General features: G+C 37.2%; 1 protein-coding gene across 1 annotated transcript; it reads left to right on the forward strand.

Moving 5' to 3' along the window:
- The first annotated feature begins 6,468 nt into the window (after window positions 1–6,468).
- Window positions 6,469–13,334, forward strand: LOC117314988 (angiopoietin-related protein 7-like). The gene is made up of 6 exons (XM_033869111.1): window positions 6,469–7,485; window positions 7,807–7,860; window positions 8,555–8,676; window positions 11,583–11,679; window positions 11,867–12,028; window positions 12,520–13,334. The coding sequence occupies exons 1-6, from the start codon at window positions 7,239–7,241 to the stop codon at window positions 12,765–12,767; spliced, it is 930 nt and encodes a 309-aa protein (XP_033725002.1). The 5' UTR covers window positions 6,469–7,238; the 3' UTR covers window positions 12,768–13,334.
- The last annotated feature ends 469 nt before the right edge of the window (window positions 13,335–13,803 follow it).

A 13,803-nucleotide genomic window follows, 5' to 3' on the forward strand; every position in this document is an offset into this window, starting at 1 on the left:
TTAATGTCGCGATTTTTTTTATTTTTTTTTTTTTATTTAAGATCTTATAATTGTCGCTGACATTGAAATATGAGTATCATAGACCGAACGTCAAATCAACTTGTAACTTCATATCACACTCAAAAATGCAATATTTCCGAATTACTTTGCCAAATGGCAGAAATTACGTAAATCAATTTAATAAAGAACAAGTTATTGCTACGTTATTAATAATTAATTGATATGTTTTAATAATCTTGGTGTTTTTTATTCCTTTACATTTTCATGGCTTTGATTAAGTAACACACAAGGCAGTTTAAAACAACATTTTCGAAAGTGAATGATTTATTTTAAAGCGTTCTCTCCCTAAGCATTACATACACAATGTCAATTGTAATTGATGTATAATGATGATATAAGCGTCACCTACATCAGTAGGCGATACTGATATATAAGAACACAAAACAGGACGACAATATAATACACATTTGAGAAATTAAAGAATCTTCCAACAAGATTTTTTTCCAAATCTGGTTAGGTCGAGACGCTGTCGTGAAAAAAAATCAGTTACTGTAAACATGGGAATTTACGCGAGGGGATATTTACGCTAATTTCACGGAGTCTTTTTAATCGCGAAAACTCCCCCACGCGTATTATTTTGATATCAATTTGCGCAATCTCGAACTACAAACGAATGTGGATCGATCGCAAAAATTACCCCAACGCGTATAGTTTACATATCGAAATCGCGAAATTAACACCCCGCGAAAATAACAACGTTTACAGTATATAACTGTAGAACATTAATATTTTCTCCGAAAAAAAAAAGAAAAAAAAAAATCAAAAATCAAAAATCAAACAAGTCATCATGTGTCATAAGCTTTTCTCGGTATCCCTAACTTCTACTGGACAGGTAATACTGTCTATTTGAAGGTCAACTAACATTGGAATAAAGATTTGTGGTGGCCTATTCGAGTGACATACAAACTACCAAAAGAGATCAGGGGAACTTATGAGATCTCCTTCTTCCTGTATTTTCTTTCCTTCTGTTATCCGATTTTGTATTGGATACTTTACATACTTTCCGTAGCGACAAATAATCAGATATACCTTCAGTTCAAGTCGTGTGCGTTTTTTTTCCTAGTGATGTTAGACCTATATATATGTTCTTAAAATTCTGAAATTAAAATATTTTACAAAATTAAAATGCAATATACATATTATTTTGTTCTTGTTGTTGAAATGAATACTCCTGCGATGGAAAAATCAAATAAAAATCATATATCAAATTAGATGCCTTGTAAACGTTGCTTTTGAAAACGTAGATTGGTTTTGTACAAAATTGAATGCGAAATACATATTTTCATTTTACTTGTTGTTGAAATAAATACTCCTACGGTGGAAAAATAAAATAAAAATCATATATCAAATTAGATGTCATGTAAACGCTGATTTTGAAAAAGCAAATTATGTATAAAAGATACCTCTACTTTGTCTTTCGGTTTTATCCCTTAGCCGAGACTTACGGCTATAACATTCCAACATATATTGCTTTCTTTTTATGTTCGGGTTTCTTTGCTAGTATTACTTGGAAGTATTCTGTGACCTTGAACTGATTGAGTGTCATACTGTAGTGTCGGTATACGGGATGCATTATTTTTTTTAATGAAATTTGAAAATAATGTCTTTCTTGCGATAAGTTTGAACACGCTAAATTTGTGGAAATAACTCACTCCAGGTTAATATGTAATCAGACAGGCTAGATAAAGAATCTGGTCTAGGCACCGATCTGAGGGCTAATGCTATTATATGCAAGTGATAATGCTGTTCCCTTATGATTTCGAATGGGATCACAAATCTATAGCCTGAAAAGGTTTATTTCCGGTCGATTGTAAAATACACTCGTTATGTTGCGTGTGCTACATGGACAGTAGGGAATAATAGTCCGTGTAGCCAGCTATATGACGTGCCCTAAAACAATATACCAGGGTACCACATGTCGTTCTTATTGTGCTCTGTTAGGGCTAAATTTCCAATATCGCTCCATCGCTCCTTCGCTTCTGCGCTCCTTTGCTTTTTCGCTCCTTCGCTTCTTCGCCCCCCCCCCCCCCTCCCTTTCGTCATCGTGTTTTCGCTCCATCATTCCTTCACGTTTAGGTCGAAGGAGAGAAGGAGCGAAATTGAAAATTTGGCCCTAACAGAACACAATACGTTCGTCCATGTCGATGATACGAGCCGCACAGCAATCCTAGTCACGTCCCAACCCTGCGGTTTATTCCACCACACAAGCTCCATTGGCCTATCATACAAAAACTTATCGTTTACTTTCACTTTACATCTACTTTAACATTATATCGGTATGTATGTGACCCCGGAAGTAAACTAACCTACGTGACCTTTCGTTTTCCCTTTCAATTACAAAAAAGATAATATATAGTCATAGTGTACACTAACACTTTCATATCGCCTATTCTGTACAGCAAACAGTTAATTGGTTTTTACACAATGCTCGGGTGACTCGCTAAAGTCTCACTCCGCTCACAAGAAAAAACCCAAGCATTACGAATACAACGATTGACAGTTAAAAATACAGGAATGCATAGTTGTATCATAGAGAAATTAATATATTTCGTACTCACATTTCCATGGTGTCTACAGAGACTTGATTGTAACGCAACTCATCTCGCTGCTCCAAACAGCGTACTAGCGTATAACATATCATATCTTGACTTATCTGGTAACCTGCACGACCATGTGGATTTACCCTGGCTACGCCTATTTCCTCTCAGAGTAAGACCCCATTCGGGCAAAAATGAGTGATACACCTAAGTTGTTTATTTGTATGTGGTATTTATCTGGTGGTAACTTTTCGATAACGTCAACAATACGTAGATGGGATTTCTTTTCTATAAAATCAGTGATGTATGACACTAAGAGGTGTTTAAGATGGGAAACAGGGCCGATCCGTATGCTGTATGAATCATGTACTAGAACAACAAAGCATACGACAGTGTAGGTTTGTGACGAAAGGAGCAAATCGTACGACACATTTGGTTTGTGACGAGAGAAGCAAAGCATACGGCAGTGTAGGTTTGTGATGTGAAGAGTAAATCATAAGGTAGCGTAGGTTTTTGACGAGAGGTGAAACTCATAAGGCAGTGTAGGTTTCTCACGATGTTAGCTTGGGGTGGCGTGCCTTAGTTTTTTTCGCGGAATTGGTTTGGTTTTAGCCTTCCCCAAGTTGCTGGTTTGTTTTGGCTTGTCTGAGTTTTTTTTTTCTTTCGATTGGTTTGGTTCGCGAGATTACTTATTTTTTTCGCGAGATTAGTTTGGTTTGGCGTGCCGTTGCTTTTCTCATGGGGTTTTCGTAGTTACTTTTATCTCTTTGTTCAATATCAGGCCAGACCCGCTCGATGCTCGTTGATACGCCTGTCAGCTCCGTCGTCTCCCTTGTTATCATTTTGGTGTTGTGTTTTCTAGATTTGTTTAGGACTTACATGACGCGCCTTGGAGATAAGACAAAAGAAGGCTACCGTTCATGGAGATAAATGACGGGTTTTGTTGATTAGATAGAAGATGCCTACCCTTCTCACATGAAGGGTGTTGTTGATTGGACAAAATATGTTTACCCATTTAGAAATGACCATGCCCGTGTTGTTGATGAAACAGAAGAGTCCTTCGGCCGTCCTGGATCTGGAGCTTTTTGCTTTAATCTCTTTGCCTTCCGTTAATTATTACATGTTAATAAACAAAATGACCTTGGAGTTATGATAAAAAATCGTTTGCGTGCCTGTCTTTTTATGCCTTTGCGGGTAGCAAGTACAAAATGTACGATTGTTACGCCCCATTTACTGGGATTCAAGAGCTAACTTTCACATAAACACACATATATATTAATTAGCATATGCAATTATTTATTCATCATACTAGAGTCATGCCCCAGAAGATTAGTACTTGATAACAGTAAGGACTCATTATTTGACTGACGATCATTGTTTATTAATACCCACCGCCACCAAAACCACCACCGCCACCGCCATAACCACAACCAATACGGAGGTACTTCATATCAGCACGGGTCTCCAGAATGATAACTTAAACAAGGATCATAAGTAGAATTTCACCATTATTGATTAACCCTTATCGATAGAATAAACCATTATTTTATTCCGTTATATATCCCGAATTATTCTTCGCGTCTATCTCAACACAGATAAAATATAAAGGGGAAATCTATGTCATTACTTCTGTGTGCATATTTTTATTATGTCTGTGTTAAATCTTCTATCGTCAGAAACAAACTGCTTAGCTTTCAGAACTGAATTAGATATCCTGTCTAAAAGCAAAGTTCCTCGAGCATATCCTGTTTAACAAATAACATTTCATTGTGTTTTAAATTATTCTTATGCGTCTGTTTTTATCAATAAATATCGTCTCATATCGTTTTTATGATGTATTGGTAAGGACATGAAACTTTATTACAATCCAGCTGAATAGAAAAGACTGAGTACATCTTTTCAATATTCAAGGATTTCTAACTACTACTTGACAATAGGTGCAGTGAAAAAGAGGCCAATACAGTAATACGATGGAATGTTTAAATTAATGAACAAATAGCTCCATTAAACAGAACATAGTGAAACAGAAGTAATTGACAGGGATCATATCAAATAGACAACAGCATATTATTTCGGCTTTAAAGTCAAAATGTTTTTATTTATCTACATAGGTCGGCTCCAAATAAGTATAATAATCGAACAACAAAGCATTGTCTAATATTTTAGATTAGGATTTTGGTTTTCCAGGTATATTTACTTAAATATTAAGAGTTGTTTCTCTTATGAACAATGTGGTTGATTTAAACTTAACACTCATTACAAGACGCCAATTATTGCTAATATATCAAATTATCAATCAAGTCATAATCAGTCAAAACACTGATTAAATATGGACTTATGTATATCGATGGTGCAAATCATGTGTTTGGCGAGTTTGATTTCAGCTATGAAGGAAATTGGACTTCATATATTTCACACTGGTTGCTCTTGCGAGGAAGGTTACACATGACATCTCTAAGTTTGATTATTTTATTTTAGTTTCAGTTTCAGCATTTAGGGGATTAAACATGAGATATTTTAGTTCGCTTTCAGTTTCAGTGGTGAAATGACTTCAAATCAGACCTTTTAGATTGGTTTCAGTTTCAGGAGTGATGGGTTTTCACATCAGAAATATTAGATTGGTGTCAGTTTCAGTGTTGAGTTGACTTCAAAACATATATTTTAGATTGGTTTAAACTGTGAGGAATATTTCCCATTTTAGTTTTCTTTTTAGTTTTTTTTAGTAACGAATGTTACACATAGTCAACGCAAACAATTGAATACATTACTGGCTTAACCAAACTTCATGACCAATTGATTCTTCATTCTCAAGACGTCATCAGTGGTTTTGATATTCGTCAACATAATGTGGAAAAGGCCTTTTTTTACACAAGGGGTTAGAGTACATCTTTTTTCTTAATGAAAAACGGGTATATGTTGATAAACTGAAAACAGACCTGGACGGTGAAAATGGTTGATGAACACTTGTTGGATACCAAATTTACTTTCCCACACAAATATCTTAGATAAAAAGGCTTCCCTGGCGCAAAACGCGAAATCAGAAATGTTTAGTAATATATATTGATAACACTTATCAAAATAGTAATTGGCTTTTCTCCTTCAACCAAACTGCGAAATCTTAAATCTCAAATAAGGACTTTTAGTTCTACTTAGATAGGTTAGATATATGTAACAATGACTATCGGTATACATACACCGAATAAACTTGAAGGATCCCCCCCTATCCTACATCACTCTAAATATGTTCATTAGAACTCATATACCATTGCCGCCATGTGATTTTAAAAAGAAAAGCGGGGAGGGTAATATTCATGAAATATCCAGGTTTGCCGAAGCGCACAATGAGTACCACAACGTTTGTTTTCTAAATTCCGCTCTAATAGATACACGTTTATTGTCGTTGTTTGTGTTGTAAAAACCTACTGACTGGTATTGATTTCCATAGCGTTATCTGCAAATACCTTAACCACCAGTTAATAATGTCTTTTTTTGTCTTTTATCGTTAAGCACGCTGAAAGTTTCACTGCAAGAGAAAAGCAGAAGAACAACGTAGGCGGCACGGTCATATAGGACCATCAAATTCCAGTCTACTTTTGAAAAAAGTAGATTTGTATATTAGACTCTATTTTTTTTTTTTTATTAATTGGTGATACTTGGAGAGGTTTCAGATGTTTCAGGTGCAATTAATCATTTTTTCCGTTAAATTTCCATAAAATTAACATTTGCAATTCGTACTGAAAGATCGGAAATATCCAGATTGTGATAAAAAAAATATACATTAATATTGATCCTACGATATCGACAATTTTTTTTCAATTTTCGACGAACAAATGTATTATGTATGTGACATCAAAAATGTATTATTGTTCAAAAGAGTACGTGGATTTATATGTTTTGCAAGAGCAATGCTACCAAAACCAGCAGACTGACTTGCTATAAATTGGCGACATCTGGATACGGTTTCGAAGAAACATAAAACCCCACATATTATAAGTTCATTTGGTGATTCGTCACAGTGATAAAATTACCGAAGCGGTGCAATTCGTCCTGTGATCTATTAATCTCGATCTAAATTATGCACATTGTCTATGTTCGGATGTCATTCTTTAGCGTGTTATCAGATTAGAATATATGCATAAAACGAACGGTTTTTCCATAATTAGATGCGGTACATATATCATCAGTAGCTTATCTAGTGTAGACTTTTACAAGATACTCATTTCGTTTTCGTCATTACAAGAAACCAGATGTTGCTAAGTGTGAATGTACGGATAGCATTGACATGGATGACGGTTTCATCCCTTTTGGCAGGTGAGACATTCATAAGAGTGAGATAGTAAAGCTTATTGATATTATATATTTATATCATAGGCTTACCTTGTCAATATATACATTTTGTATTGGTATGATAATTGATAAAATAAGTATTCTATATGTTAAGATTGACTGTTTTTGCTACAAAATATGTAATGCAATAAGACAATATGCATGTGTATGATAATAGATAAAATTTGCATTCTACATGTTAAGATTTACTATTTTTCTACAAAATATGTAACTCAGTAAGACAATTAAAATCCTACTGATTATATACTTATTTCAGTGTTTGGAACTGTTTTAACTTTTGAAACTATCTACAAGATGTGGGAGTTAAAAACAGTCCATGACGTCAGAACATTGCGGGCCGATTCCGATTTGGAAGTGGTCGCCGTATCGTCCATTTTGTGTGTGGTGACCGCTCTGGAGTACAATCGATCAACGGCGTCTTATAACGAGTCATCTCAACAGTGTTTTCTCCATGAATCTAACAGCGAGAAAGACATGGTTGACGGGATCGGTGTGCTTTACTTACAAGGGGACATACAAACAAATGCGATACTATCGCATGGTGAGTAATGTATTCAATTGTGTTTCAGTCTAACGCAATGAACGATATTTTTAAATAAAGTCTGTATATTAGGATGGCAAATATATATCATTATAGAATGCCATTTAATATAAGCTAACAAATATTTAGTATATAGAACATCATAGCAGTAAAACTGAATATGCAAAATTAAATCGTACGTATACAAATCATCCGTCTAATATTTGTCAGGGGTAAACTCCGTAATACTGAACAGATTTCCATTAAATATCTTCCTATCCCATACAAACAATACAAGCAGTAGGGACGGGATGCTTTGTGATTTTTTACTTCATTTTAAAGGTGATGACATTGGCGTTGATGGCGGCGGCGGTGTTGGTAGTGGTGGTGATGGAGGTAGGTGGTGGCGGTGGCAGTGGTGGTAGTGTTGTCGAGAGAGGAAGGTGGTGGTGGTGGTAGTGTTGTCGAGGGAGGTAGGTGGTGGTGGTAGTGGTGGTGGTGGTGGTGGTGGTGGTGTCGAGGGAGGTAGTAGGTGGTAGTGTTGTCGAGGGAGGTATGTGGTGGTGGCAGTGGTGGTGATGGTGGTGGTAGTGGTGGTGGTGGTGATGATGGTGGTGGTGGTGTTTTCGAGGGAGGTGGTGGTGATGGTGGTGGTAGTGGTGGTGGTGGTGGTGGTGGTTGTGGTGGTGGTTGTGGTGGTGGTGTCGAGGGAGGTAGTAGGTCGTAGTGGTGTCGAGGGAGCTAGTAGGTGGTGGTGGTGGTGGTGGTGTCGAGGGAGGTAGGTGGTGGTGGCGTGACGATGGTGGAAATGGTGATAGAACGGAGTAAACTGTAGGTAGACGGTGTAAGCTGTCGACTTGTGTAGGTTGCTATGCGAATGTGTAGGCAGTAGCGGAACGATATACAAAGAAGTAATTCTTGGATGATGTACGATGTAGTGGGATGGTGTATGATATTGTTTCAAGGTGTATGGTGTTGTGGGCGGTGTATGGTTGTTGTTGGAAATTGCGCTGCGGTGTAAAGAGAAGTAACTTGAAGTTCTTTATTTGCCATGTAATGATTAAATTTTCAATAATTAAATGTTTCTCAGACATAAAAAGCTGCGGAGATCTCAATCCATCCAGCCTATCAGGAGTGTACCGTATCTCATCTGTACCAGGGAACAGCTTTGATGTGTATTGTGACATGGATAGTGATGGAGGGCCTTGGACTGTAAGTATAACAAACTCTCTAGTGTACTGTGACATGGATAGTGAAGGATGTCCCTGGACTGTAAGTATAACAAACTCTCTATTGTACTGTGACATGGATAGTGAAGGATGTCCTTGGACAGTATGTATAACAAACTATCTAGTGTACTGTTACATGGATAGTGACGGAGGTCCTTGGACTGTAAGCATAACAAACTCTCTAGTGTATTGTGACATAGATAGTGAAGGAGGTCCTTGGACTGTAAGTACAACGAACTCTCTAGTGTACTGTTACATGGATAGTGACGGAGGTCCTTGGACTGTAAGCATAACAACCTCTCTAGTGTATTGTGACATAGATAGTGAAGGAGGTCCTTGGACTGTAAGTATAACAAACTCTCTAGTGTATTGTGACATAGATAGTGATAGAGGTCCTTGGACTGTAAGTATAACAAACTCTCTAGTGTATTGTGACATAGATAGTGAAGGAGGTCCTTGGACTGTAAGTATAACAAACTCTCTAGTGTATTGTGACATGGATATTGATTGAAGTCATTGGACTGTAAGTATAGCAAACTCTCTAGTGTACTGTGACATAGATAGTGAAGGAGGTCCTTGGACTGTAACTATAACAAACTCTCTAGTGTACTGTGACATAGATAGTGAAGGAGGTCCTTGGACTGTAAGTATAACAAACTCTCTAGTGTACTGTGACATTGATAGTGATGGAGGTCCTTGGACTGTAAGTATAACAAACTCTCTAGTGTACTGTGACATTGATAGTGATGGAGGTCCTTGGACTGTAAGTATAACAAACTCCCTAATGTACTGTGACATTGATAGTGATGGAGGTCCTTGGACTGTAAGTATAACAAACTCTCTAGTGTACTGTGACATGGATAGTGATGGAGGTCCTTGGACTGTAAGTATAACAAACTCTCTAGTGTACTGTGACATTGATAGTGAAGGAGGTCCTTGGACTGTAAGTATAACAAACTCTCTAGTGTACTGTGACATTGATAGTGATGGAGGTCCTTGGACTGTAAGTATAACAAACTCTCTAGTGTACTGTGACATTGATAGTGATGGAGGTCCTTGGACTGTAAGTATAACAAACTCTCTAGTGTACTGTGACATTGATAGTGATGGAGGTCCTTGGACTGTAAGTATAACAAACTCTCTAATGTACTGTGACATTGATAGTGATGGAGGTCCTTGGACTGTAAGTATAACAAACTCTCTAGCGTACTGTGACATGGATAGAGAAGGAGGTGCTTGGACTGTAAGTACATATATAACAAACTCTCTAGTGTACTGTGACATTGATAGTGATGGAGGTCCTTGGACTGTAAGTATAACAAACTCTCTAGTGTACTGTGACATGGATAATGATCAGGAGACATATATTGTAAGTAAACATATATGTCTAATGCACCGTGAGATGGATGCTGATGGACACCCTTATCTGCTGTAATGTGACATCGATAGTATTACAGGTACTTTGACATGGATAGTGACGGCGGTCCATGGACTGTTAATAAAACAGTTATTTACTGCAATGTGGCATACGTATGTACCATTGGAAGGCATTGGACTGTAAAAAAATCCGAGCTCGACTGTACTGTAACATGTGTAGAGACGAGGATACTTAGACTGTTAATACAGGTGGTCGATTGGTTAAGGTGTCCCGACACTTTATCACTAGCCAACCACCTTTAGGTTGTGAGTTCGAAACCTACGTGGGACTGTTGCTAGATACTGACCTTAGGCCGGTGGTTGTTCCCCGGGTACTCCGGCTGTCCTCCACCTCCAAATCCTGGCACGTCCTTAAATGGCCCTGGCTGTTAATATGACGTTAAATGAAATAAACCAAACCAAGTTGTTAATACATTGCATTATGATATATCTGGTGTACTGTGACAAAGTCACACATTTCCTGGAACTCAGAGTAAAACAGATATATACTTTAACTGTTACATGGTTAGTAAAGGAGTTCCTTGAACTGTCGATTTAACAAATATCTAGTGAAGTGATCCATGGGTAATATTGAATTCTACCACGTTTGCTATGCAACGCCAGTTTTAATTGGTTTAAAACCGTGTATCATTTGCCAGTAATCCACTCTCCTGTCAATAATACACGCTCATGAGTCACGGCTGTTACAATACCCCCCTCCAAAATCGTACATTTGTAAACAAACATGGCGGTGCCAAAACGTTTGAACGTCGGAGTCCGTGTATATTACAACGGAGAAATTTGTCAGATTGGCTAATTTCTATCAACCCAGAACAGACTTTGCTAAACAATATTTTGTTAGGTCAATTTCAACAGGCAACCTTTGGAGAGCATTTCTACATTAATTGCTGGCTGACATCTCCGAAAGTTCTCATAATGTTGCCGTAAACTGGCTTGGGATTGACGTCAGCTTTTGAATATTCATTAGCACGCGCGCCTTATTGTTTCTTGTAAATTGTAACAGCCATGTAGCGACACTTTTCCCTCGGTTTCTTTGCCGTTTTTCAATTAGTAAGAGGTAGATCTCAGAACTAAACAGTACATGGTAGACTAGAAATAATCAACTTTGACTCGTGTATTGTTGCAGGATATACAACTCGGACTCGGACATTTTGCAATTTTAATTAATAACTGCGGCCTTCATTTAAATTTAATTGCAAAATATCCTCGTCCTCGTTGTATATCATGCAACAATATACGGATCATTGTTAATTATTTCTTAAATATTTACTTGGTGGTCCGGGTTATTAAATAACTTTACATATGTCGAAATTGAAGTTTGCAGCGCCAATGAAGATTCATGTTTATACATTATGAAACAGTTTCTGTTTATTACCTATATATTTATTTCTTTTATCTTTATTCATATTTTCCTAGAATTCTTCTAACAATCTACAGACATTTATTACGCAGGTCATACAGAACCGCAAGAGCAAAGAGGTGGACTTCTATAGAAACTGGGATCAATACAAACATGGATTTGGTGATCTTCAAGGGAACTTCTGGCTTGGTGAGGCTGAGACTGTCAAGTGTAGAACATAAATATTGAAAGTACAACTTATTCTGTTTTAGTTGTCGTATGACAATGTTACAGGTCTTGTTATCTCGATGTTGTCCTCAGTAGGTACACACTTTATATCAAAGTTCTCATATGGTAAAACAAAAATAACATGTGCAATCTTTACGTGTTGAAACAGGAAACGACCACATACATACACTGACCAAGACCCCGTGCATTCTCCGTGTCCAACTGCTGTCTTGGAGTGGGTCATTTGGGTACGCTGAATACTCGATCTTCCAGGTATCCAGCGAGGTTCACGACTACAAACTGTTGATAAATGGCTATCGTGGAAATATCAGTAAGTCCCTGTTTTTCGTATTTGTTTTGAAAATAATGCAGTATAAGGACACATCTGTGATTATCATATTCAGATGAATTTAATCCACCAAAATAAGTTGAATGTCATAAAAATAGTTTTTTTAAACTATTTTTTAGTCATTTCATTTCTGTTTTTATGTCATTATTTTTTTTTTAAATAGTGTGACGTCATCAGTTTATCTGAGAGGCAGCAATTTCTGCAATCGTCTTCCAACATTACGATGTTGATTGTTTGTCCTTACATAATGTTATGTCCGATGGATGGACGGTTACTATTACAAGCGCTCAACTCATAGGTATCGAGCCTATCTTTTTTTTCTGCAATAATCAGGATTACATCCGGGCCATCATGTATAATTAAGTTACGTTCAACAACTCGCTGTTATTTCTTGTAAAATCCGTCTATAAATCAGGTCTTGGCTATACTATCATCAGTTATTGATAATGATGTTAAATCGGTGTTATTTACAGGTGACGCCTTAAGAAAGAACAATGGTTGGCCATTTTCTACAAAAGACAAAGACAACGATGGGACAAAATATATTGATTGTGTTAAAAATCGAAGAGGACCTTGGTGGCATGAAACATGTACTCACGCGAATCCTAATGGTCTATACGAGCCATCCACATTCAAACAATCAATGCACTGGTTGGATTTTTATACAAACATTGACAATGGACGAATGAGGGAGACAAGGCTAATGTTAAAAAGACCTTAAAGCTTTGGTGGTGTGTCCATGATAGACAATGTACACAGATTTGCTCTTTCTTATGTGTTGACGAAAAAGAAAAATCTTAGAAATGAGACATATCTGATTGCGATGAACTATATATACATTATTTAAAACAATCTTAACTTCGAACGAAAGAAAATAACAAGGATATGCTATCAGTTAAAGGACTAAAACCAGCAATGCATTTATTTTTGTTTCATTGGCTTGTTAAAGTGATGTGTTAAGCACAACGCATTAATGAGATGACGATTTTCACGAATCATCGTGTCACTGGACAAAACCGCCTGGTACCAACTCGGGATGGTTAAATAAAAAGGAGGAAGAGACAGAAAGACGCATTAGATGTCTTGGTACACCTCAGATCCAAGCCCTTTGGATATATTGTCTTTAACCTGGCACAGAAACGGGTGTGTAATATGCTTTCCCTTAATCATTTTTCATGTAGACCATTGTAAATATCGTCCTTACTCGTGTTTTGTCCTTGTTTCAATAATATGCTAGGTGTAGTAATGATCGTGTTTAGATTTCGAGTAATATCCTTTGCAGAGCTCAAGGTAACGGTTTAGATTGCTGCTTCGGTAGTCATGGTTTCTTATGAGCTAAAAGTACTATGTTGTCGTAATCAGTGAAGACAAGTGTGAGTTTCACACCTCTCTCCCCTAGAACATAAATTGAAGGTACATGCACACTGACAGTAGGGGTGGCGACAGCTTGGTTAGTACTGTCTCCACCGATGGCACGTTTGTTTACCCTTACGGTTCCCCACCAACTCCCAAAATAGCATAATTGTATTTCCTTGAAGCGGCGTTCTTTATCTTTATCATAATTCTATAAATGCCACCAAAGACGTTTCAGCATTGTCTTTCCTTCTATCAATCTCTTTTTGCTTCCTTCATCTCCTGGTGTCATTAAGACTCATGTCCTTCTAAACGCCGGTTACAACATCGTTAAACCTCGCACAATAATGGATTTTAGGTAGGGCGACGACGATGAGGAGTAGGTTAATTTTTCCTCCGTTTCA

The sequence above is a fragment of the Pecten maximus genome, chromosome 17 (genome assembly GCF_902652985.1).
Source record: "Pecten maximus chromosome 17, xPecMax1.1, whole genome shotgun sequence".
Taxonomy (NCBI): Eukaryota; Metazoa; Mollusca; class Bivalvia; order Pectinida; family Pectinidae; genus Pecten; species Pecten maximus.

Excerpts from the sequence above, each read along its gene's own strand:
- LOC117314988 (XM_033869111.1), top strand. The coding sequence starts at position 7,239 with ATGTGGGAGTTAAAAACAGTCCATGACGTCAGAACATTGCGGGCCGAT. Across the intron at positions 7,861-8,554 it reads TGGTAGTGGTGGTGATGGAG|ACATAAAAAGCTGCGGAGAT; the intron begins GTAGGTGGTGGC and ends AATGTTTCTCAG. Across the intron at positions 12,029-12,519 it reads TGGCTATCGTGGAAATATCA|GTGACGCCTTAAGAAAGAAC; the intron begins GTAAGTCCCTGT and ends TGTTATTTACAG.